The sequence below is a fragment of the Rhinolophus sinicus genome, chromosome 16 (genome assembly GCF_057876585.1).
Source record: "Rhinolophus sinicus isolate RSI-liver-muscle chromosome 16, RSI-T2T, whole genome shotgun sequence".
Taxonomy (NCBI): domain Eukaryota; kingdom Metazoa; phylum Chordata; class Mammalia; order Chiroptera; family Rhinolophidae; genus Rhinolophus; species Rhinolophus sinicus.
Genome location: NC_142516.1, coordinates 24,849,732 through 24,877,048, shown reverse-complemented (window position 1 = coordinate 24,877,048; position 27,317 = coordinate 24,849,732). Strand labels below are relative to the sequence as shown.

The 27,317-nt window shown below is 43.8% G+C and overlaps 1 protein-coding gene and 1 non-coding gene across 5 annotated transcripts in view; both read right to left on the bottom strand.

Moving 5' to 3' along the window:
- Positions 1–27,317, bottom strand: part of ABCA1 (ATP binding cassette subfamily A member 1) — a 122,259-nt gene that overhangs the window by 79,944 nt on the left and 14,998 nt on the right. For all 4 annotated transcript variants that reach the window (XM_074330781.2, XM_019734159.3, XM_019734160.3 and 1 more), the window contains exons 2-5: positions 22,622–22,762; positions 11,847–11,940; positions 7,977–8,118; positions 6,595–6,710 (exon numbers count right to left, since the gene is read on the bottom strand). In XM_074330781.2, coding sequence (XP_074186882.1) covers positions 6,595–6,710; positions 7,977–8,118; positions 11,847–11,940; positions 22,622–22,687 — 418 coding nt within the window. In that variant the 5' untranslated portion in view covers positions 22,688–22,762. The remainder of the gene's footprint in view (positions 1–6,594; positions 6,711–7,976; positions 8,119–11,846; positions 11,941–22,621; positions 22,763–27,317) is intronic.
- LOC141571431 (small nucleolar RNA SNORD67) lies at positions 8,756–8,857 on the bottom strand. The gene has a single exon (XR_012496174.1). It is a non-coding gene; the product is annotated as a small nucleolar RNA SNORD67 (small nucleolar RNA).

Sequence of the window (27,317 nt, the reverse complement as noted above, 5' to 3'; positions counted from 1 at the left end):
GAAAATGGCAGTCCTGCCACTGACATTCAAAAATCTAGCCAAAGGGATGGAAAAGCTCAAGACCCAAGTCAGGATGTCAGGATGCACACAGCGCTGCCCTGGGTCTCTCCTCCAGTCCTGCCCCTTTCCAGCCCTTGACCCCAATGATGTGGGATGTCCTCCAAAGGGACATCTCCAGCCCAGTGACAAAATGCTCAGAGTTCTTCCTTGTTCTTTCCCTGCGAAGTGCTCCTAAGCTTCAGAGAACTCTACGTCCTGGACAGAAGGAATTTCAGAAGCCCCTGATTCAGGGGCTGTGGGAGACCTGTTGTAACCCTAGTCCTCAGTATGGGAAGTAGAGATAAGGTACTTAGGCCACAGCAAAGTGCCATGTAGGTTGTACACTACCCAGCGTCTGGGAGCACAGTTCTCCTGGGGAGTGCCGTTCATGGAAACCATGGCATCCACACAAATGTGTCATCTGGCAGCTCTACGTACAGCTTGATAGCCATCCCTCAACTGTTCCACCTACCTGACCTGGCCTAGTTCAGCAGGTCTGGAAAATCATGCTCTGAAGTCCCATCTACTGGGCTTCTGTTAAAAGGTGTTGGTGCAGCTGTAATTTGGGACGGGGTCTGACACCTGGAGAGCTAAGATCTTGGCTGCGGATGGAAGCGGCTGAGTCCCCTGCACAGGGCAGATTGGGGATCTGGCATCCAGCCCCACCACAGAACCCACAATCCTGTCCACTGGGCCAGGCCACAGCTGATAGGGAACTCTCACAGTGCCCTCACAAGCCTAGGAATTGTCCCTGGCCAGCATAAGCAATGGGGAGGCTGGGGGAGCAGACATGGGAAGCAGCAGCAGACAAGAGCCCCATCAACTGTGGACACGGGGGAAAGTAGAGGAGTTGGAGAAGTTCTTATAGGGGGTGTAAGGATGGACCACCCCAGGAAGCCAAGAAGCCTCAGCCCCAGGATATGCATTTCACAAATCCCAACCAAGTAGGAAGCCCGACCATTATATACAGTGCAAACTCAAGAGGGACTTCGGCCCGTGGTGCCCGAGAGATGAAAGTGTCTGAGATCAAGATGCCAGGATTGGGGAAAGGAGCAAGGCACTGGAGCAAAGTGGATGCCTGAGCAGAAACGTTCAGCAGGAAGCAGGCTGATGAGCCTGGTCGGTACCCCTGAGTGACGATGCCTGTAAGTGGCTGGAAAGGAAACAAGCAGTAAAGACAAAAAGAAAGCAAAGGGACATCTCCTTGTCCAGACCAGCCCTGATCCAGGCAGCACCAGCCCCATCTGGGAGGCCTGAGCTCTGGCCTGTCTGCCAGATTCACCAAAGGGGTGGGAGGCAGCGGGGCTGGTTGGTGAGTGAGGCTGATGGACGGAATGAAGGAGGAGGGTGAGGAAGGAGACAGTTCCTTCTATCACCCCAGTGCTTCTGGCAGACACAGATGCAGGTTGTGAGTCCTGAAGCTGACACAATTTGGGGGGCTCTCTTTAAGAAACAGTGTATTTTTTTAAAACACTACTTTGGCAATTTTTAATTGCTAAGATCCCTACCAGGGCCTTGGAAGGGGGCTATGAAAATGAAACCTTTCACGCTTCTCAGTAAATCCATGTCAGGCCTCTGTGTTCATGGCAGCTCTTCAGTCAAGTTCAGGAAAATAAACCTTATGGAAGAGAGCAAGCCAAAGCTGTTTTAAGAACTTTCGTCATTATTATTAATTTAGAGCCCTGCTGACGTGGGTTTACACAAGGGAATCAACTTGAAATTTACATGTGCTGGGATTCCATACTTTTCAAAGCACTTTCACTTGACCCTAAAAATACTCTGAAGGGCGGGTATTTTCTCTCACCCTCATTCATTTCTCTCACAGATTCATGGGTTGCTTACTACATGCCTGCTACTGTGCTGATGCTTGGGACAGAACCATGAGTAAGGGTCAGTCCTGCCTTCAAGGGCTACAATGTAGGGGACAGCCCATATCACTGGTCCCAGGTGATCCCCACCCAAATACCCACCAAGTTTCCGAGGTAAAACATTTTCAGGTTGGGTTGTCAAAGTCCCAATTTCGAGGCAAGGAAAGTTGAGGCCCAGAGAGGTTGGACAAACTGGTGAAGCCGAGTCAGCCAGGAAGAGAAGGGGAGGTAAATCAACTCAGATTTATTGTGCGTCAACTATGTGCTATGCCCTGCCATCAGTCAGCCACAGATTACATCTGATTTAATGCTAAATGACCCTGGGGGCAGCTAATCTCACGTTTCAGGTAAACTGAGGGTCAGAAAGAATCAAAACATGCCCAACGTGGACACATAATGAGGGACAGAGCCTGAATTTGTTTTGTTCCCAAAACAAATCTTAATACAAAGCCCCAAACTCTTTCTCTTATACAGGTGTTTTCCAACCTTCAATCATCTACAAACTACTCTCACAATTTTTACCATATCCACATAAAATAATGTTTCCTTTAAATTAACTTTAATTTTTTTCCTATTGAAAATCTTCCTAAGCAATAACACGCATGAAACTGTAATTTGATGTGGGTTAAAATTGAAAGTTGCCATCCATGTGCCACCTGAAATCATCTCAGATGTCACACAAAACTCACTCAGAGAAAACGCCCCTCGACATTCTGCATTTCACAGAAACAGAATCTTGCTAGATCCGTCACTTTTTCTAGAGATTCTGAAAACTTATGCAATGTTGATATTTCCATTGGGTTGCAGTCATGATAGGGACTTACGAAGAATGAATGCTCCTCACACTGATTCCCAAACATCAAGTTAGCCACCATTCAACCTGCACGTCTGTAGGTTTAGGAAGAAAATAATAAAATCCCAAAAAGTTCCAGGGATCAGAAAACCAGGTAAGGTCCCTCTGTAAGGCTTTCTACATGCATGGTTTGCAAGGATACTTAGACTTGTCTATGATTTAATCCTTAAAACTAGAGGACTTTACAGTTGGAAGATTATTAGAGCAGCACACGATAACACTGTAGAAAGAGAGCTGCATGAAATAGCAGAGGCTTAACTGTGTTCTATTCCCAGATTATCCCTCCTGGGTCTGTGATAACGTGGGAAAGTCACTTCCCCCTTCTGTATCAGAGTCTTGTCTAGAGGCAGAAGTTCCATGTGGACAGAGGCCATATTTGTTTTGTACACCTCTGTGTCCCAGCACCTGGAACAGTGGTTGGCACATATTAGATGTTCAATAAATACTGGTTGAACGACTGAATCAATCAACCCATTTGTCTATAAATGAACTAACTGCTTCTTAGGTCTCATCCAATAAGTGGAAATAAAGCAATGCTCTAGCCCAGGAAACCATGGGACTAGAAGAGAGTATTTGAGTAGAGACCTCCATATGCGCAAAGTATCGGTGGATAGTCCAATGGATTTAGCACATGAAAACTGAAGGAAAAAACAAGATAAGTCCTCCAACTAGACCACTAAAGCAGGAGCTCAGTGGCCCAGCACTCACAACAACAGAGGTTGGTAGAACTTTAAGAGCCACAGTGGTAGCGTACAAAGGGGTTGTTAGTTTCCGGTGGACTGATGCAAACCTCAAGCCTTCATCCCACAGTCATCAATGACTTGGATGAGAACAAAGCGAGATATTTATCAATTTCCTAGATGATAGGAAACAACAAGAAGCAGCAAATGTAGTACATGGCAAAATCGGAATCTAAAATGGTTTTGGTAGGACGAGGTGACATAGGAAATCTAGAAATGTAAAACAGACAAGAGACAGACAGTATTTTCCTTAGATTCAAAATGCCAACAGCACAATAGGAAATGGAGAACAAGAAACTTGCAATGCCGTATATTTAAAAGACTCCGTAATTTTGGTTGACTGCACATGGAAGATGAGTCAGCCAAAGTGACGTGGGCGCCCAAAAGCCTAACGCAATCTCAGATTGCGTTCACAGAAATGCAGTGCTCAGAACAAGAGAAGAAAAAGTCCCCTTTTTACCGCATGCTAGAACACTGTTGTCATTTTTGATAAACTTCAAGAAAGACAGAGAGGCACCGAAACACAACCAGATATAGGAGGGAAAAAAATCATTCCAGAAGTCTAGAAAAATCAAACTTTGGGAAGAGAGGGCAAAAAGTAAATAAATAAATAAATAAATAAATAAATAATGAGACCTGTCTTTACGTAGCTCAAGGGAAAAAGAATTAGCCTCATTTTCAAAAAGGTATAGCAGCGTAGTGGATATTTTCTGATACCGAAAGCTGTCAACACCCAAAATGAGCTGCCGTGTGAGAGGCAGGGGCCCATCGCAGGAAGTGGGTGTCTGAGAGAGAAGGCTGATGAGGGCTGGGCTTTGCACCAAGGATCCCTGCAGTCCTGAGGGTGACACTGCAAGAGAGCTAACTCAGCACAGGTGTCTAAGTCAGGTCCTACTCTGACACACCCCAGCCTCTGATCCTCTCCCCAATCTAGAGTGCTAGTCAAATTCAGCAAAAAGTGACTGACTGGCTTCATCTGGGAAGAAGCAGCGTTTCCTGTATTCCCTCTAGACTGAGGCCTGGCTCTCTGCTGCAAGGCAGGCAAAGAAAGGAGAAAGCAATTTAAGAAGTAGCCGCAGGGCAGAAAAGGGAACCGATTGGGTGAACGGACAGATAATCACGGATATAATACAATCAAATTTGGAGGAGACCTTCTCTCTTCAGAGCTGTGCAGAGGAAGTTTTTTGAATGCAGTTTTGGTTTCTCTTCTCCACCCGAACTCCACCCGCCATTTGCTCAAAGAAGAAAAATTGCTGCGTGTCTAACGAAGCCCCTACTAAGGTCTGAAACTGTGTTTAACACCTCATCCCCAACGGCCAGTCTACTTCTCCAGCCATGAAGTTGAGAGCAGAAGAGCAAGGCCAGGTGCTCAGAAATGCATCACTGACACATAAGGAAAATATTGGCTCCCATTTGTTGAACACATACTATGTGCCAGGCACTGTTAGATTTTATATTTTACATTTAGGTAAAATGTAATTACCTATTATAATATAGCTGAGGAAATTAAGGCTCAGAAAGGTTAAATGGCTTGGCCAAAATGTCATCACTCCAAAATGATCACAGCTCATGTTCACTAAATGCTTCCTATGTGCCAGATGCTGTTTTTAAGCAATTAAATGTTTTATCTCATTTATTCTTCACAGCAGCCCTATGAGATAGGTTCTCCTATTGTCCCCATTTTATAGATGAGAAGAGTGGCCCAAAAGGGCCTACATGACTTATTCCCAAAGTCACAAAACTACAAGGTAATGTATCCTAACACTCTTTCCTCTTTCCTCTGGGCCACGCTGACATTGTAGAAGAAATCACCCTAGCTCTGCCTCTGGTCTACCAGGCAGGGGCCCTCCAGTAGATCAGGAAGGACTAATACGCTTTGAGCAGTGTCCTCTCTGTGTCCTGCACTGGGACAGACACATGTGTGCAGGGGCTTACAGAGAGCAAGGAAACAGTATCCGGATGGCCTGGCCATGCAGCCAGGAGTGGTCCAGCTGGGGGGCCCCTCAAAGCTGAGCCAGAAGCCAAAGCACAGTCACACCTCTCTCTGATGTGAAGTGACACTTCCTCTGTGTCCACACCTCCACACACCGCTTTGCTTCCTTTTGTCATCAGGTCCCCCACTGCCCACTGCCTCTTTTCCTGACCCAAGAAAAACCTCCAAACCAAGTCTGGTTTAAACTCGAACACTTTACACCATTTCTCCTTTTGCCAAGCGGATCAGAATCTGGGAGGTCTTTCAAGCTAAGGCCAGCCCATTCCATCCCTCCCGGAATACCAGACTAAGTAAAAAGTATATTCCTGGAGTAGTGGCAGCAGCTGGCCCATGATGGGGAGTAATTTACCACTGATGTTATTTAGAACTGGTGCACGGTGATGATGAAAAGTAGACCAACTTTCAGTATGCATCGTTATTGCTTTTAAATTCTCTATAGACCGTGCACACCATCATTGCATGCACGCAGGGACTGCTCCCACACGCCCTGTCCCCTTGGTAGGCCACTGCCTGGGCGGCTGCTCCAGAAGTTCTGCAGCCAGTGCCTCAGTCAGCAAACTATCTGCTCCTCAGACACTTCCTTAGTGTCATGCAATAAACTGCCTGGGCACTTATCAAATTAAAGATAAAGATTTCGCTTTTTAAAGATCAGAGTTCAAATGTCGATCAGACTAAATCAAATGACTAGGGGAAAGATGAGTTACAGTCTCCTTTCAGGAATAAATGCTTACTTTCACTTATCCATATCAAGGTGCAATTTTAATTGCTCTTATATGACAGAAGTATCCCTTGTCTATAAATTTGCCCATTCATGGCAACCACATGGCCAACTCCAAAGAAATGAAGTTGGAAAGCACCCTGCACCCCCAGACTGTCTTAACACCGGGCCTGTGCCAGTCTCTCGCTAAAGGAGGCCAGCACACTCACTCACGGTCTCCCAACACCTCCTGCAGAGAGGCCTTACATACAGCCTAGCCACTGAGGAGAAAACCCAGTAGGAAGAGCTAACAGGGACAAGCACCAGGTGGCCTGGGATCCTGTCTTTCCCTGGTGCAGGTCAATTGCCAATGACAAACCGATACACAGAAGGCTGCTGCTTACGTGAGCGGTACTGCATCTTCTGTAACGTTCTCAGAACTTTGTGGATGTTTTTCATGCTGCTGTCTTTCTGGCTATACAAGAGAAGCCGCTGAGCATCTGAGAACAGGCGAGACACACTGCAGGGGGTAGAAGAAGAGCGGAAAAGCTCTGGTCAGTCCAGCTGCCTCTCTCACTTGAACCAAGTGCCTGCCCCAGCCTGGCTGCCAGGTCCTCCACTCCTTCTGCTCCCCACACCCAGCCTCACTGATTCCCCAGATTTCCAACCTCCCACCCACCACCCCTGCCCCAACTGCTCTTCCCCAGGTGTCCGCACAAGCAAATCACACCCCCCGCTTCAAGGCCCATCCCATGTGCCTCCTCTCCAGGAAGCCCACACACACACACACATACACACACACACACACACACACACGCACTCCCCTCCCCGCCCCGCCCCCCCAGGGCCGACTTTTCCATGAGACACAGTAGGCACAGTGCCTAGGGTTCAGGATACTCTTAAAATCAGAAAGAATATGTATAATGATGAATCCAGCCTGGGTTATATTCATCTTTAGACCAACACACTCATAAAATTTTCAATATTTTTGCATGGAAGAGAGGGCCCACGAAAGCAACAAAGCCTAAAGTCCATGAACATTTTAATGTGGCCCTGCCTCCCCAGCTGCAGCTTCCTCAGAACTGTCTTGATAAATCTTCTACAGTCCTTCGTCCATCCTAAATCATGCCATGGTTCTGTGCGTTCCAAGAAATCTTCAATGGCTCATTCGGCAAACACTTATTAAGCCCATATGTCTCTGGCGTTGAAGTCAGGAGCCAGGAATACAAACGGTAAGAAAGTGGCATCCTGGCCCTCCGGGAGCTCACACCCAGGGAAGAGAAAGACCAGACAGTGGGACAGTGCAGTGTGAAAGATGCCGGCTGAGTAAGAGAGGTGATCTGTGAACAGAAAGGACCAAATTCCCCCGGCCTTGGCTGTGAGCTCCTTGAGGGCAGGCCCCTTCCTACTCACATCTCTCTACCTACCCCTCCCCCAGCTCCCAGGCCAGCTGGTTCAGATGCACAGTGAATGTCTTTTACACGAGTGGGCTAAGTGACAGATGAAGAAGGTGTGCTGTGTCTCCCTCCTCAACTTACCATCCAGTCTTTGCCCCCCGCCTCCCCAGCCACACGACTTTTAGCTACACATCGTTACTCCTAAAATACACCAGGTCTTAAATCCTGGCAGCAATTCTCCCTGCCTGCATTTTGCACACTTTATCACACAAATCTTTACAAAAGCAACTCCACTCAAATCCAACCATTCAAAATTCTCCAGAGGTTGAGAAGGGAAGGAAAAGTATTAACCAGCAAGTTTGGGAAAGAAAACATGATCTGGTACTTACATGGATTTGTTAAAGTTTCCGACAACCCCAGGAGCCTCACCAGGAGTCGGATAACGGAAACACGGGTTATTGGCATTACAGATAATCCCCTGAATCCACGGAAGAGTTCCTGCAGAGGGCATGGCTTTGTTTGGAAAGTGGCCTGTTGACATCCAGGAGAAGAAAAATGCAGGAGAAACATTAATTCTCTGAAGCAATGTTGGGACCTGATCTTTATCTCTATTGGTTCCACCCATTCATTCTCCATCCCAAAGCTGTCTGTCCCATCCCCCATATCCCAGAGACCAGCCACTTCTGACTAATCTGACCATGAGTTGGAAAATTGGCATCAGATAGCTATTCTTAATCTACCTGACAGCATCTGTAGAATGGGATTCATGACCCAAACCTTGGAGCAGTGGTGAGAGGGGGAGGTCAGACCATATACAGAGAGGGCCTGGCCTGTAGCTAGTACTTAACCATCTTCCGTTCATCACCACCCACCTCACCTTTCAGAGACACAGAGGGGCCCTGGGGATAATCCAACTCCTTCACACTCTAAAGCGGAAACCATGGCAAGAGAAGGTGGTAGGTGGAGAACACAGGGAATCAGTGGGCAGGGCTGGGAGTAGACGCACATTTCCATGATCTCAATCCATGTCCCTTCCCTTTGGCCCCCTGTATACCTGGAGCCCTGTCCGATCCCCTTTGTGCTGTCCTCTGTTGGCCAAACCTGTTAGTTCAACCTCCTATGCCAGCTCACAAGCTCCTCAAAGGCATCGAATCAGCTTGCTGCTAACTTGGAGTCAGATGTCACCTGTGAAGCTACATTTGTCCTCGTTGCTATTATCACGCATCGAAACAATGAGCCCCATTCAACAGTGCATCTCCTCACCCTCCTTTTCCTTCACTATGGAGGAGCTTCTGACAAACAGCATGATGGGGTGTATTTGGCGGGTCTTAGGCGTCACAGGCACAGTACGGTTTGTGGCAGTCTGTCATGGATGCTGCTTATGCGGAACAAGAAAATGTGCCCTGGAACAAGAGCTCTTAATTGGAGGACCAAGCATGTGTGAATTCCTTAGGACAGAAAGGCCACGGCTCCAGCTTTCATCATATTCTCAGGGTTATCTGTGACCCCAAAGAGGTAACAACCATTGAGAACCCCAGCTCTAGGTGGCAAAGAGCCGTGTAGCTTCACAGGCTTTGGGGTGAGACCAACTGCAATTCATATCCAGTCCCTGCAACACGCTGAACAGTGACTTTGGCCAAGTCCCTGAACCTCTAACCCTCAGTTTCCTCATCTGCAAAATGAGGATAAACATACAACCTCCTTCACAGAGCTGCGGGAAGTATTCCATGAGTTCTTACAGGCAAAGCACGTAGCAGAGTGCCTGGCACGATGTCAATGCTGAGTGAATGGGCCTGGTAGGATTATTGAGGCACTGGGGTCGGAGCCTACAACAGTATTTACTCCACAACAGTCCCGTGGAAACACTCCTTCCATCGCACAACTACCACCTTCCTTCATTTTACCATTTTCACGCAAATGTACTCACAGAGTGTCCCCAGAAGCTAACCCATAGCTAGGACCTGCTACACTGCATTTCCATTTTGGGGCCCTTCTAGCTGTCTTTTTCCTTCCATCCGTATTCCAACCAGAGAGGCAACATCCAAAGCAAGGATGTAACAAGATCTGATCACTGTGGCCACGCTGAAGGGACTCTGGCCTTTTGAACATTTACTTAGTTAACCTCCTTATCTCCCTGTTAATAGTTCAAGGAAAACCAAACAAGGTCCCTTGCCTAAGTCAGCTGCTCCTCAGGCAGGGGAGATTTATGTAACCCAACCAAGTACTCGAAGGATCAAGGGAGTCTCCCCTTTGACCTCCCAGAGATAGTGGTACCAAGGACAGGGTGGTGTTGGTACAGGCAATACAGGGCAATCAATGGAAGGGGAAGGTATTCAAGGCTATACCTTGGTGTGTGAAGCAAAGACCCTTCCCTGTATGTTGAGTCCCATCTTATTTGCAAACAAAAGCAGCAAGAGGACTTAGCACTGAGTGCACAGGATGACAATCAAGTAGCATAATGGACTCCCCGGACCCAGGGAAGTAATTAGGACCTTGATGGTTCTGGGTCAAACTGCAAAAGATTTACTGGGAAGAATTCCAGAGCAATCCTTTGCTTCCAGAGATGAGCTACCTCTGCAAGATTCACCTTAGCCCTCTCCCTTCTGGCTAGGTCCCTAGAAGGTGGTGAGAACAGAAGGTAAGGTTGCAAGAAGTGCATAGATGGAAGGCACAAGTCGTATCTTCCTTCTATATGCATAGGAATTCCATAACATTTCTGAGACACTATGGCCTAGATTTAGTGGGCTCTGGGTTCAAATTAATAACTTGACAAAGATCACAACCTCAGCAAATGCCAGAGCCCAGATTCAAACAAACTCCAATTTGTCTGATCCAAAGTCTGCCAATTTCTACTGCACCATCTTGCCTGCTTGTGACCATTCTAGAGAGAAAATAGCTGAGCAGATGAAAAGGCCTAGTTTTCCCTAAAATGTGCATTTCAGTGGGACTTAAGGTAATGCTTAAATAAAATCAAATATGCATTTGCTCATCAATCTGTGGGATTCCAAAAGAGAAAGCAGAATTACCTCCCAGGCTCACAAATTGGGTGTATATTTCATTTTATGTTCTTTTCTTTTTTAAGGAAATCTGAAAATCTGGTAGAATACTCTTTAGGTTTTGTGGGGGTTTTAAAAACTTGAATATATGTATATATATGTATATAATGTGTACTAGCAAATTAGCAGTTATGTGCCATGAGAGAGACAGGACCAGACCAAGAACACAACTAAAGGTGACCCTAGTCCCATTCCTTTCCTATCCTGCAAGCCTATGGGGCTGGCAGGGTGTGGGTAGAACTAGTTAATGGTCGGATAAGGTACAAGGGCAACAGAACAAAGGTTCCACCTAAACCCCCTACATAAATGCTGATCATTTAGACTGGGACCCATTTCTGCAGTGTCAATCCATCCCGCAAGCCCGGCCAAGAGAGAAAGACGTGATTGTAGGATAACACTCATGATAAACATATAGTGTAGGTATATTGCTCCTTTTCATAATGATGATAAAACGCAGGTACCAAGAACCAAGTCACTTACCCAAGGTGATATATATACTTAGTAAGTTTTGAAGGCAGGATTCAAACGCAAGTAACCTGACATCTAGAGCTTGTGTTCTTGGCCACTACTGTATTTTCTACACTCACTGTAAAGACCATCATCAAAACACAGGATTGGAAATCAGATAACTTGAGCTTTATTTCATCTCTGTCACTTATTAAATGTGTGACCTTGGGCAAGTCCCTGAACTTCTCTGAGCCCCAATTTATCTATCAAGCAAATGATAACAATAATAAAGTCCATTTTACAAGGTTGTTATGAGACTCAAATGACCATTAGTCCATCTGAGAAGTTCTACACAAATGCTACTTAAAATTATGTGTTCGATGATTTGCAACTGTGTAGTAAAGCATATGCAGAAGATGGACAGGGACCAGATGACAATGGTGTTGAGACACTACCTTCAGGGGCTTTTTTAATCACCACTTTCTAAACTATCAGTAAGGTTATTTGACTTTCGTGATTTAGAATGTGTGACAGATGTTGGCTATTATAATTATTATTATCGCCATTCACTAAGACGGAAAATAGTTTCCTGAATTCATGCCTTATCAAAAAATCGGAAGTCTAGCTTTTCTGTTCCAAACCATTCACAATGTTTCCTAAAGATCGCATCTAGGGAAAGGTCAAATTTAGCCCATGCCCATTGTCTGGATTTCACTTGCCAGGGGGGAGTCTCAAGCAGGATGCTCAGATACTCACATTCATGTTGTTCATAGGGTGGGTAGCTCAGCCGAACGGAGATGAGGATCAGGAAGATAAATAGAGGCCAGGCCACTTCCAGCAACAGCTGACACTGAGTGGGAAATAAGACAGAACACTGTGAATTTAAATAATAACTTGGATGCTCAATGCTACTAGGCTTTGGGAAATCTACAGGAAAGTTAACTAAGCAATTGGTGAACTTCTCCAGTCTCTCCCACCACTCTCTAAGTTTTCATAACACTGAATTGTTTGCAGTTTTCACAGTGTAACACACTATTCTGTACCTCTGTATTTTCCTTAAGAAAGGGAAGATGCTTCCCATCCTGCTTCATCTGTCTTCTGCTCCTTCTTCAAGACTCAACCGGGTATAATTTCCTTTACTAAAATCTCAGGCTAAGCTAGAAGCCCTTCTCCTAGGCTCCCACCTGAAATCGTCTGTGTCTATCCCTGGCTTCTTTACTGCAATATGAGCACCCTGAAGGCAAGCGCTGGGTCCAGTCATCTTTGCTTCCCTGGCCTCATTGGAGTTCCAGGGACATAATGACCATTTGTTGAAAGGGGAAGGCCAGGGCAACCTGCTGTGCTTAATACACACCACCTCTGCTCCTTTAAATGCACACAAAGTTGCACCCCATGGGGCTGAGAAGAGGGTTCCAAAGACCAACAGAAATTCACACACAGTTCCATCTTGACCTCCATGCACCCCAGACTGAAAAGAGCTGGGAAGAATGCAAAGTTCTTCCCCATCCATTAAGGTCTGGTCAACATCTTCTCCAGTGGGTTAAAAGATCATTAAATTTAGAAGTAAGCATGATCCAATGGTTAAACCAATTCTCTAAAGGAAAACCCTGCTTCAATAAGTTACCAAGGGAAAAATAAGCACAAGGTCAGGATGGAAATCATTAGACATAATTTAATTGAAACAGTGGTGTTCAAACAATTACAGATGCTCATTGGCTTATGACACGGTTATGTCCCAATAAATCCACCATAAGTTGAAAATACTGCAAGTCGAAAATACATTTACTACACCTAACCTACTGATCATCATAGCTTAGCCTAGCCTGTCTTAAACAAACATGCTCAGAACACTTACATTACCCTACAGCAAAATCATCTCACACAGTGACTACCCTATAGATTATCGGTTGTTTAACCTCCTGATCGTGTGCCTGACTGGGAGCTGCAGCTCACTGCTGTAGCACAGAATCACAAAAGAGTATCATACCCGTATGCGAGCCCAGGAAAAGATCAAAATTCAAAGCACAGTGTTTACTGAATTGGTAATCACTTTTGCACCACAAAAAAGTGTAAGTTGAATCATCGTAAATCGAGGACCATCTGTAAGGACACTGCCTGATCTCTCACCTCTTTCTTCTTTTTATTTCTAGACTTTGAAGTTCTAATTAGGCTAAACACCAAAGAGCCCAAAAGAGTCATGGGGCGTTGTGGTTAAGAATAATTAGAACTGTGGCTTCAGAGCCATAAAGCCAAGAGAACACTGGTATGAAATTCCCCCTTTTAACAGAAGTTTTTTTCTTGATCCTCAAGTCCATATATTTTTATTGTAGAATATGTGAAATTTAAAAAATACAGCAAAGTAGAAAAAAATGAAATATAAATCACCCTTATTCCTACTTCCCAGGGAGAATGACTAGTAAATCGAGCTAACAATGGTTCTCTGTTAATACTTTGTGTCTTTTTTTTTCTATGCATACAGAAATAATATTTCTTCTCTACAAAATTGAGATTATACAGCATACGTAGTTTTGTATTTTCCTTTTTCATTTAACATCTCACTGGGAGTGTTTTCCAATGATATAAAATATTCTCTTAAAGTATGTATTTTAATGGCCACTTAATATTCCACACTATGAATGGATCATAATTAATTAAACTTTTCTGATATTGCTGGTGCTTCAGATTGCTTTCGGGTTTATGTTTATTATTTGTTATTGGATTTTTGGTATTTTAAACAACCCATTTTTAATTTCCAAAGACCTCTGATATGGTTCCACATTAACCTTTTTTTTTAAATCTTCTTTTTGGAAGGAAATACAAAGATGATAACAGTGGATGTCCAGGGGTGATAAGAAAATGGGTGATTTTTAAAAATACTTTCCTGTGTTTCCTAAATTTTCCATAAATGAAACAAACAAACAAAACAACCCACCATTACCATATAACTATGAAGAAGCACACCAGGGGGGAAAAAGACAAACGGGTCCCTCTTTGGAAGAAGGCATGCTGTCAATGGGATCTCCAAGACCAAAGATGGGGCTCATCTTGTGTCTATAAATATTCCCAAAGAGGCAACACACACTGACATCGCCAAGCTTTCAAAGGACATTGGGCCTCTTCTGCCAGCTGAGTGGGAAGTCCCTCCTCAGGATTCTCCAAGCATCTTGTGCCTTTATCAGCACTTGGCACAGCAAGGGTCCTATTTATGTGGGAGCGTCTCCCTTTGTGTCACTTTCTTCTCACTAAGGCTACCACATGATAAGGGCTTAAAAAAATGTTTGTTGAGTAAGAGAATGAACTAAAGTTTATAAAATAATGAAGATGGAAATATAAATCTGTTGAGCCCTTTGGGAAAGCAATTTTGCCATATGTATTCCAAAGACATGTTTATCCCTTTTGACCAAGTAATATTCCCGGGAATACATCCTATGGATGTAAATTTAAAATATCAAAAAGCTAAATATATGAAATTATTCGTTCATTGAAACACTATCGTTGGAAAATACTGGAAACAACTTAATTAAACAGCAGTAGGGAAATGATTAAATGATGGTATATCTACTCAACAATATAGTATGCAGTCATTACAACAACGTTGATGAAACACAGACACTATCAACAATATAATATTAAGTACAAAAAGCAGAACACAAAATTGTACCCATTTCAAGCTTATAGCTAAATAAAATCACAAATATTGACAGACAGGAATAAAACTTGTTAAAAATGACATAACTGTATGACTTCAGAGAAAAATAATAAACTCAGAAAAAAAATTAAATGAAGAGCATGAGTAAGATAAATAGTCATCAACCTCGAAGCTCTGAAGCTACCATTTATAATTTTAGGATAAATAGTAGCTACCATTTATTTAAAGTCCAATATGTAGCAGGCATGTTATATATGGATTATTTCATTTAATCCTTAGAAAAACCTGTGATGTAGGAACCATTGTTGTCTCCATTTTATATGTGACAAGGCTAAAGGTCAAGGAAGGGTAACCCTAGAGCTAGTCAGCAGCATAGGTGAGATTAGCAGCCAGTTCTGTCCAACCCCAGAGGCCACATGAAATTCTATTTGACACAGCAAGTGGCACAGGTGGGAAATGATTCCACTAGAATGGCATGGTCAGACACCAGCAACAGGTTCCATACAGGTAAAGTGAATTCATGGCCTATAGATTTATTATAGTTACAGCTAATACGGAGCCCCTACTATGTACCAGAGCTTTTTACACTTCTCATCTCTAATATTCAATTCTCACAATAACCATGTGAGGTAGGTTGTACCATTACCATTTTAGAAGAAACTAAGGTTCAAACAGGTTATGAGCCATGGCCTGGTAAGGGAGCCCATCAGCATTGGAACCCAGATCTACTGACCCCTAACTCTGCACTTTTGCATCCATCATGCTGCCTCTCACAGAGCCATGTTTGGCACATAAATCTTTTAAGATGACCAATTCTATCACTCACCCGCCCTGCTGAGCGCTGATCTGACCCAATGAATCAAACCTATGTCCCTGGACATCTCTGCAGCCCCCACATTTAGGACCCTTTAGGGCAGCAGATGCTCAAAATATGTTCGTTGATTGAAAAAAAAAAATGAATGCGTCTTGCCCATGGCACTGATATTAAAGGGCACAAAGAAAATCTTACTAGTCTTTTACGACTTCTGAAACCAGTGAGCGTAAAGCAGATCAGGGAAAGAGCTAAGAAAAACGCTAACAATAATGGGGTTAACACTTCAATAGGTTTTACTACGTACCAATGTTCCAAGCGCTTTACATGTATTAACTCATTTAATCTCCAAACACCATTAGTGCTATCATTATACTCATTTAACGGACGAGAAAACCAAGCCTCAAAGAGTTAATAAATCGCTCAAGGTTATACAGTTGGTAAATGGCAGAGCCAAGATTCAAAGCCAGTCCCATTCAAGGGTCCCTGCTCTTAGCCACTAAGCACAGCAACCTCCTTATGCCCCGTGCCCTGTCCCTAGAGTATCTAGATTCTGAATAATATACCCTAATGCATCTTTTGGAGGAAAACTTGATATGAGACCCGGTCTTATTTTCGGGGAAACATGGTACCCTGAAAATAAGCCCTAGCTGGACAGTCAGCGCTAATGAGTCTTCTGGAGCAAGAATTAACATAAGACCAGGTATTATATTATATTGTATTGCATTATATTATATTAAAGACCCGGTCTTATAGTAAAATAAGACTGGGTCTTATATTAATTTTTGCTCTTAATATAGAGAAACACTGTTTTCAAAAGGTGTTTCACCAAAATCAGGTGCCTTCTTTCAGCATTGGGTATTAAAATAATAAATCTGATGTTTAACTGAATTGCTACAATGAGCTGCTGTGGAGAGCAGCAAAGCATCCCTTTGTACCTTCCTTCTCATTATTCCTCAGCTATAATGTGCAGATAATCTAAGTATTAGGTTGGTGCAAAAGTAATCGCGGTTGTCGCAATTATTTTTAACCTTTCAATACCTCTAGAGGTAGGTTTTTCAATAGTAGCACTATTGACATTCTGGGCAGATAACGGTTGTGGGGGACCCCTCCTACAGACTGTAGAATGTTTACCACATTCCTGGCCTCTACCCACTAGATACCAGCAGCACCAACTAACCCCCACCCCCAGGACAGTGACAACAAAAAACGTCTCCATTCCTTACCAAATGTTCCTGGGGCGTTAAAATAGAGCTAGGATACTTTGTAGAACTTGATAAGCTAATAAGATTCAATGGGTAAAAGAAATAGATGAAATTATCAAAGAATATTCTGAGAGGCAAAAAAAGAACAAAAAAGTGGGGACAGTGAGTTCCCCCACATCTCAGAATGTTCAAAGGGAACAGCACGCTCTGGACTATAGCAGCAAGAAAATAAAAAATACTTATCAAATGGCCAAATCAATAATCCCAAAATAGCTCCCTACACAGATAAGATTTTGTTAAATGCTCCAGAAATAACTAGAAAACGAACAACTGTTTAATAAAAGCCGCTGGGATGACATGATATCAATGCAAAGAAAAATTAATTTGAGACCCATTCCTGATACCATATACTTCAGTTAGGTCTGCGCAAATTAAAGTAAAATCTTCAGAATCAAATCAGAGAAATGCTAGAAGAAAACACAACTTTTAAAACCAGGCCTGCCCTCCCAGAACTATACAGCCTCATGCACTGATGGTAGTTTTGTTAATTGGTTTGATCCTTTGGAAGGACATCTGGCCATAGACTTCAAGGGCTATTTCCCTTTGACCTAATAATCCTACTCCCGAGATTTTGGCTTAAGGAAGTAATAACAAAAATAAGAAAAGGCTAGATATATAAAATCTTTATAATTATTTATAACACAAACACTGGAAACAATCTAAATGCTGGCAGTAGAATATAAACTTGTAAAATAAAAACTGAGTTGATGGATTACTATAAAGCTACCAGGAATGTCAATGGAATCATCCCGGGGGAGATTTGGAGCCAAAAGATCCAGCCCTTCCTCTCACTACCTTACTAACCTACAATTCTTTCTTCACCTGTGAAGCAGGAACTGTAATGCATACCTCTCAGAACTGCTATGAAAATCAAGATAATGGATAAAAAACTACTTTCAAAACTACGAAACACAGCCTACACACCAAGGATCACTACTATAAATATGAAGATTATTTGGAAATAAGGGAACATACACACCAAATAACATGAAAGGAAAGAAGGAAACAGAGCATCAAATGGTATATATGTTTATATAAAATAACTACAATTGTCTCCTTGGGCTACTGTCACTCAAGTCCCCTCAGTGACAAGGACCACACACAAGCTGACCCTGGTGATCATGGCCCGTCTACCCTTCCCCAGCTGCAAAGCCCTGTGTGATCTGGCCCTGCCGATTCCCAGCTCATTCTCAGCCAGGCTTCATTTGCTCCACCAGTGCCACTGGCTTTTCGGTTCTTTGATTCAGGAACATGCATTAGGCCCCATGGCCTTCACATCCTGTATCTATGCCTGGAATACCGTGCCCCTGACCCCTGGGCTTCTGACATTCCCCTGGCTAACGGCTGCTGGAACTTCAGGGCTCTCCCTTCATGACCTTCCAGTCTAAACTAAGTCCCTGTCCACAGCCTGGTAGTATCTAACACAGTACCATTATTTGCTTTTTTTCATAATTTATCACAGTTTGCTGTTATATTTTTACCTGTGTGGTAATATCTGCTTCATATCTGCTCCCCTCACTACACTGTAAGTTCTATAAGGGCAGGGGTCATGTCTGCCTGGTTCACTACTATATACCCAGCTCACTGTCCCATATGTGGTAGATGCTCAATAAATATCTGCCCAAAGAAACAAAAACTGGCTATGAGTGCTAATATTCTTCATTCCATAGAAGGAGAAACTAAACGCTGGGAGAAATGAGTTTCCCTAAATCCAGTGGCATATAGTGGCCAAGCTGGAATTAGAATTGAATTAGAATTAGATAACAACTAGAATTATTAACTGGATTTGAACCATCATTGCCAGGACAGTGAAGAAATGTGTCAGGTGAAACTGGAAGTGGGGAGAGGATACGGAAGTTTTTCCATCACTCTGTAAAATTCTCTAATGGCTCTTAAACACTTTTATTTTTTATTTATTTGATAAATAAATATTTATTTATATATTCCTTGTCATTGAACAATCCCTAAATACTGACACGCTAATTTATGCAAAAAATAAAATTATCTATTTTCTTAGCCACATGGCTAGTCAGATCTGAGAAAATATTTTAACAGGAAAGGCAAAAAAGAGGCCATATGGCCGCACTCTGTCCCATCTGTTCCATGGGGACCTTGGCCTCCGGCGCAGCCTAAAACCAGACGAAGATCCTGAAAACGCTGAACCTCCTCGCACTTCCTGTCCCAAGCCCTGTTTGTGCTGAATGACTGCCACCCACACAAGTTGACTGTTACTTTGGACCCAAACTGAGCTTTGCACCCAACTTTCGCAACTCAATTTCAATGTATTCTTTGCCCAACAAGAACCGGAAAGCTAATCCTGGCAGATGGTCCCCATCAGTCTGCACCGGGGGGCACCAGACAGGCCCCCAGGAATCATCAGCAAACAAGGACACAGAGAAAAGGCAAACAGCCGCCTTTCAACAGGGTTGCCCTGCGCGCACGCACCGTTCAGCTCCCAGCCTTTACTTATTCTTGCTAATCTTCCTGGCAGCAGCACAGAAGGCCCTAGAGTGGGGAGCCTCCTTGAGACCTGAACTCAGATGTCCCACTTAACACATTTACCTCTCACTCGGCAAATACTGATCCCAGGTGCGAGGCCCTGGGGCCAAGCATGTACATTCCAGGATCTCAGAAGGGAAACGAGCGATGATTCTCCATATATTGTGGGCAAGAACGATCATGGAGCTGCTAACTTCTTCCCTGCCTAATGGCCAGGACTAGTTCTGACTATGTGAGCTAACAAAGTGGAATCAAACCCCTTAACAGGTTCCAATGTTAAATAATATAATCTAGAAATCCAAGCCACGTAGATTGGGAAATAACTACCAGTCAGAACCTAAGATCCAGGGACATTACACCTTTAGGGCAGATAAAGCAAAGCCTGCTAAAAAGGGTCTGTGCCTGCAGGGCCACCAGGAAATTGGTTCTGGTGCCACTTCCATGACCGACCCACTCTGCACCCCTACCCCTTGCCCCAAACCTCAGTCTGTCAACTGTATAAGAGGCAGGCTAGATCTTACCAGCTTTGATACTCTTAAGCATCTGCGACCTGAAATAAACCACCTTTCTTTCTGGCTCAGCAAAATACATTTCCTTTAGACATTAGAAGGGGAGGTAACAGGGACAAGCTAGCAGGCAGTGGTATATCATCTAAAAAAGCCCTTTGTGTCAGGATGCTGTAGCCCTACTTCCTCCTTCAACAGGAACTCGGCCACAAGACTACAAATTGCCTTTGAGTAAACCTGCCTATCTCGCTAATCTTAACTCTTTTAAAACCCATAAGCTAAACTGAGCAAGAAGCAACAAGCTCAAGACCAGTCTGGATGGCCCAACTCCACATCCTGGTTTAGGGCCCTATGCTCCCAATTCCATGGGGTCCTTGGGGAAAACCTTTCCCTGCTTTGTACTCAGTATTCTTATCTGTAACATGAAAGGCTTGGACTGAACTACCCTTGAGACCTCCTAAAATGATATGATTCTTTCCCCTCCTCACTGGCTAATGGACACACCACAGCAGAGACGCTGTCCCATCATGTGGGCTGCTGTCATCAGGAAAAGACAAGGCAGGAGACCTGGACCACACAGTAGCTAAGAAATGAGGAAGAGAGATGAACATAGAGGACCTGAGAACACCAGAATCTGGTAAGAGCCATAGAAGGCAGGAAGAAACGCGAAGAAGACAGCTAAGAAATGAGGATGAGAGATGAACATAGAGGACCTGAGAACACCAGAATCTGGTAAGAGCCGTAGAAGGCAGGAAGAAACGCGAAGAAGTCAGCTAAGAAATGAGGATGAGAGATGAACATAGAGGACCTGAGAACACCAGAATCTGGTAAGAGACGTAGAAGGCAGAGAGAAACGCGAAGAAGTCAGAAACTTTAAGATCTTGAGACTGATGATAGAAAAATGATAACACTGAAAAGTAATGTGACATAGCAGTTTAGAGTAGTTTAGATGATCTGGATTTGAATACTACATGTGCTTCTGTGGACCTCAGATAAATTACTTAACCTCTCTCTGCGCTTCCCCAGGTATAGCAAGGAAATCACAGTACTTTGTAGGGTCATAAAAAGATTAATCGCGTTAATAGCGCTCTATTTAGCACCTAGCACATGGAAGCTCATTCTAAGTGTTTGCTTTTCTTATATATTAGGTTTTATATTTTACCATTGTTGTTATTATTGTTAATAAACAGATAGGATACGTAGAGTCTAGTCCCTACTCTCTCAGTAGTACCCTTGGGATTCAGGTCCCCTCTTCTAACATGAAGGACTAAACAAAATCTGTGTTTCTCAAACTAGAATCCGTGTGTGTGCGTGTGTTCTTGATGGATTATATATGAGGTCCCTGTGATAATTTTAAACATTTTGTGTTTTCATTTCAATGTTTATCTAAACGAACTTGAATAAACATACCTGGATTTTCTGAATGTCTACTTTATAACCAAGTTCTGGCAGAAGATTTCAAAGCCTAAGTTTATATTTGTGTTTGTGATTATGTTGGCACCAATATAATTGGTGACTAATGAGAAAGGAACAGATGCAGACACCATTTATGAATGATGAGACTGGACCAAATGAAAGCCAAATGACATCAAATGAAGGTCATTAGAAACATGGTTGGAGAATTGAATCCTTAGAACATAGTAACACAGAGTGTTTAAACTCAAAAGGATTGGCACCACACCATTCACTACCATATGACGTTACTACTTCTAATTTGGTTTCAGCTAAACAATGTCAGCTGTCTTACTAATTAAGGATGCTAATTTACATTGTATTGGTTTTGCAATTTTGTTTGCATTTAATTTGTAAGTATGTATGTGTCATATGATTGTATAATAGCACATACAATAAGAGGTTTGTATCTAGTTTCACATATGTACATATTTAAGCAACATTATAATAAAAAGAAATTTAGTGAACACAAAGGGACCTTGACATTTTTATTCTTTTAAAGAAGGTCCTAGCATTATTCTAGTTTAAGAAACACTAAATTATCTCCAAGGTCCCACACAGTTCTTTGAGTCTAAGAATGATGATAATTTTGGTTATAGGAATGTTAGGCATCATTAAGATAGCCAAGTGGGGGTGTAGGCTTGGACTTCAGGAAAAAAGGCAGGGCAAGAAACAGGGACTTAGAAGCCAACTACAGAGAGGGGCAGCTAAACCCAGAAGACTAGATGGGGTCCCTAGGGGAGTTCAGATATAGAAAAGCAAGTTGACCATGCCTTATAGCCCTCCCCTTCCTCTGTGGAAAAATACCATTCACCTGCACGCTAAAGACAATCTTCTCAGGATTACTCGAAAAATTACTGCCCCATTGGGGAAGTGAATGAACCAGGTCTTTGTTTTATATTCCTCCAGACTTGCAGTCAAAGCTGAGAGTTCACAATGACACTAAAAGATTCAGTCTCTGATCTCTAAAAGCTGGGCCATTATCTCGCTTCATTCCCACCCCCCAGGAATACAGGGGTCCATGAGGTGCTCTTGGAGAGCCCCCGAGCTGCAGGAAAGGGAAAGGGTGGAATGGTCAGAGGCAATTCTGTGCCAGATTCCAGAGCTCAGAACTCATGCCTCGGCACTAGCACAAACCAAAGCTAACATTTTTGCCTGGTTGTAAATCTGCGCTCTAGGAGAAGTGATAGAGCCACATCAGGACCATGTAGTCCTGTGTCCCCCGGGGCCACATTCACTCAATCACTTTGAGAGAAACCAAGAAGACTCCCTTTCCTCCCTCCTCCAATCCCCAACTCAAACCCATGAAGCAAAGCATGGGAGAATCACCCGGAGAAGCCCAAGCTTACTGTTTGTCTTCTTCTGAAAGTGAGGTTCTTCCACAGCAGCAATCTCAGCTGGGGCCAACAAGCCATGTTACCTCAGCTGGCTCGGAGCCTGTGGAGACAGTGGCCGGAGTGCACAGCAGGAATGCTGTGGCTGGTCATTAACTGCAAGATCAAACAGGAAGGAAGAGCGCTGTCAGTTACTGCTGCAAAACCACAGGACAGTGAGGGCTGTTACTCCAGCCCCCTCACCTGAGACCTCAAACATCCAAGTCTGCGTCATGACTGCTTCTCAACAGGTCATGAGTCCCCGACTTCCAGCCCCAGGGTTCTCCAGTAAACAGGGACGCTGGGGATTTTTTGGCAGCAACCTGGGAGCTAATTGTTATAATTCTAATCATTTTAGCTCCGTTTGGTGTCATCATTTGGGAATGAAACATACACCTGTGAAAACAGATTTACGTGAACAACCTTAGGTGGTCAAAACTCTGAGGTTGGAAATGGCATACCGGAAGCCCAGAGACCTGCCTCCCTCACATAAGATGTCAGCCATATTTATAAATTTTCCCTCGAAACTGAAGTAATTTATGCTATTCCTTGAAATTCTCTGCAGACTACATTTTCATCTGGCCAACAGTTGAATCAGTCAAATGACAAATGGCACCACGGAGAAAGCAGTTTCCCAATCTGGAAAGCCACAGTGTGTCTTTGATGATGACTAAACACCAAGGAAGTACTACCGACACCTGGCTCCCAGGTGACGAGGACAACCCCAGTGCTGTGTGTCTGTGGAAAGAAAACAACATCCCGTGGAGAAACAAGTCGGCTAAGGCCAGCGGAGAGCACCACCTGTAAAACTGACAAGCTCCCACTGTCTAGACATCTGCACACTCTGGCCTTGCTCCACCTGCACCTGCACGCGGGGCCGGCTGCTCCTTGTCAGGTGTCACAGGTGCCTCCTTGGAGGGTTGTTTTGCCATGCTCGGAGAAGGGGAGGTTCTTGTAAACAGGGGACACAACATTTTTGTGTGTCCCAACTGTCCACTCAACAGCTGTATTTATTTAGTGCTGGAATATTCCCAAGTAGTCGTACTAAAGTTAAAGTTGGGCAAAAGGCAGAAAAATGAGAAGTGGAAGAGACAGGGAGAGATACACAGGTTAATTCTAGGCCCTGCTGAAACCAGCTTTCCATCCAAAATGGCTCAGTTAATCATCGTGGCCTCTAGTGGAGTAGAGGTGGAAGCGGGAGATTAGGCGTGCGGAACAGACAGTGGACGGCGCTCAGTATGTAGTGACCACTGGTGGATACAAAACCAAGTAGCAGACTAAAAATCCCTGGGTCCAAACCGGATCTCAATGCAAAGGTCAACCTCTGGTAGGATTTTACTCTTTTGTTCCCCACCCCACAGTGACCTGGATTAAAAACGTCTAAAGAAAAGAGAGCGGAGAGAATTTGCTGTATCTGAGAAGGAGGAATACCCCATTCAGTATGTATTAAAATTAATTCATTGACAATCCAACAAATCAGGAATTCCTCTGACATATTCAAGCCTTAGGATATATTATATACACACACACACACACACACACACACACACACACACACACACAGAGGGTGCCAAACAAATATATACACATTTTAAGAAAGGAAGGAAACTGTATTAAAGTTGTAAGACTCTATATATACCGATAACAAAAGATGAATACAAGTCATGTGTATACATTTTTTTGGTCACCCCCAGTACAGATATCATTTGCTCAGCAAATCTCTAGAAAGAGGTTTGCTGACTCTAAATCTGCCTGGTTGCAAATCTGCGCTCTATGGTAAGTGGTAGAGCCGTATCAGAACCACGTAGTCCTGTGTCCACCACATTCATTCAGTCACTTTGAGAAAAACCAAGACGACTCCCTTTCCTGACACAGACCCCCTCAAAGGTTCTCACTCGAAAAAGAGGAAGAGTTAAACCCACACTGAGTCAGTTTGCAATTCACTGTCTCACGATAACTGGCCTCTGAACACTGACAGCCAGAATGTCATTAATGTTTGGAAACCCAAATTGTGGAGGCCAGGACTTGCGTTCCAGAAGCAGTGACATAAATAATTAGCTAGGTTTTTCTCAGGCAACAGCTGCTCTCCACAACTCACTTAGTTGATTTAGAAGTTACATGAATCTTTTCAGATTCCCAAGGTAACAATGAGGAGGTTGGAACACAGTTTGTTGATTTAAAAAGGAAAATGAACAGAAAGAGCCCAGACGTGAATCAACACCAGCTTCCCACCTAAGTGCCCTTGGCCACGGCTTTATGCTCCCTGTCCATCGATTTCCTCACTAGAAAATGGGGACAATATCTACCTTGCATAATGTTCTAAAGATTAAATGAGATAATATACATAAGTTCTCAACACAGTATATGGCACATTATAGGTGCCAAAGAAATTAGTTCCTTTCTCCTACCTTATCTTTCTCTGTTCTATCGGCACAGAAATGGTTATATGCTGTGCAAACATTCTTTTCTATTCCATTATTTCTAGTAAATCCATTGTAGGTGTCTGGAAAGGGAGGAAAGGCAAAGTAGAAAGGACAAAATCTGAACAGACTACTGTTGGAGTCCCCAGGGCCAAACCAGAACATAGAACCAGAACCTCCCCTAAACCTGAGTGGAGACTCTCAGAGGAAGGGAAGACACACCTGTACAGAAGATTCGTGAAAAGAGAAAGGCCAGGAGGAGTTTTGAGGGAGAGTATTTTCCTAACATTAGAGTTTCTGGGTCTCCCAATACAGGTTCTGACCCCAGGGAGCCTCCAGGAGACAGGCAGACAAGGCGATCAAGAAGTAGCCCAGCGCAGCAGTAAAAGGTTGTGCTCTGGCTTTGCTGGGTGCAAACACAAAGGCTTCTTGCCCCATTCCCCCACTCACCTTGGCATGGCCCTGGCTGCCTACAGAATTCCTTCCACCCACCTCAAAACACAATGGTCATTGGGAGGAGCAATTCCGTCCAGAGAGGAGGGTTTGGCAAAGACCAAACCCCTCTGCACAGGTAACTGAAGCCAAAGGGACATTTCTACATCATTTTCCAAGGAAGTGAACAAACCAACCCAAACAAAAACGAAGGCAGTGCTACGTACTAGATTTCTCAATGTTGCAAAGCTGGTAGCACTCTCACTTTTGCCCTTCTGCACATTTCCAGTTACTAGCTGGAAAGGGTCCCACTCCACGGTCATTGCCAATCAACAGGCCATACTCATCTCACAGCAATCACTTCACTGGTCTCCCTGCCTCCAGCCTTGCCCCCCCTCATCCATTTATCACAGAGCAACCAAAGTTATTTGACTAAAACCAAATATCTAAATATGCCACTCCCCCACTTAAAACCCTCTGCCAGCTCCCCATCACCGTGAGGATGAAGTCTAATCTTCACTGCAGTTTACCTGGTGTCCCTGAGGCCTGCAGCTTCCTCTCTCACTGCTCCCCACCTCCCGATGCCCCAGACAACTACTTACGGGCTCTGAATGGGCCACACTCTCTCCTGTCACTGGAACTTCCCAGTGTGTCCCCTGTGCTGAAACACTGTCAGCCTGGCTAACTCTTCCTCAACCTTTAGTCTCCATTTAGCTGTCACTTGCTCAGGGTCCTTTCTGGATCACCTCCCCTGCACTGACCCCTCAGTTAGAGCCCCTCCCAGGTGCTCCCAGGGCAGCCTGTTTTCCCCTGCAGCATTTCTCCCACTTTCTGAGGCCGACCAGGGACCATTCCTGTTCCTTCCTAGCTGTTTTCCCCAGGATGAAAAATAGTACCTGGCATATAGTAAATGCTCAGGGAATGTTTGCTTAATTAATTAACTAAGAGGTGAACATGAGAAATAAGGTTTTAGAATATAAGGGTGGTGGCATTCCTGGGTCTGTGATAACCGATTTCTCAAGCTTGATTAACTAATTCAGGCAAATTGATTAACTAATTCAGTCCCCAGAGAGGGAACTGTATGTTCAGCAGACTTCCGTCATACACTTCTGAGGGCCACAAAGGACTGTGAGCTTCCCCGGGTGACTCCCGGGCATCCGGGAAAATGTAATTGAATCTACACCTCCTTCCCACAAACACCAGGTTTAGCTAAGCACGGAGCACGCCCTCCCAAGGCCAGTGGAGCCATGAAATCGACTTTTTACCAAGCTTCATGCTCATTTTTGGCCCATTGTTTAAAGAAATCTTCACTTCAAATGCCACTGATATTAAAAGTTACTCATATCTAGAGAATACAACAGACTGCTAAAACGTGACCTTCTAAAATACACAAAGTTGCCCAACATTATTAGTTGCAGAGAAATGCAAATTAAAACCACAATGAGATACCACTACACACCCACTACAACTACTAAATTTTTTTAAATTTTAAAGTGTTCGTGAGTATGTGAAGCAAGTGGCACTCTCATACACTAGTCGTGGAAATGTAAAATGGAACAGTAACTTTGCTAAACGGTTTGGCAGCTTCTTGTAAAGTTACACACAGACTGGTAACACAGCCCAACCATCCCATCCTAGGTACAACAGTCCCCTTATCCACAGGGGATATGTTCTAAAACCTCCAGTGGATGCCTGAAACCACAGCTAGCACTGAAGTTTTTTTCCTATATACACATAACTAATACAAAGCTTAATTTATAAATCAGTCACAGTAAGAGTTTAACAACAGTAACTAATAGTAAAGTAGAACAATTATAACA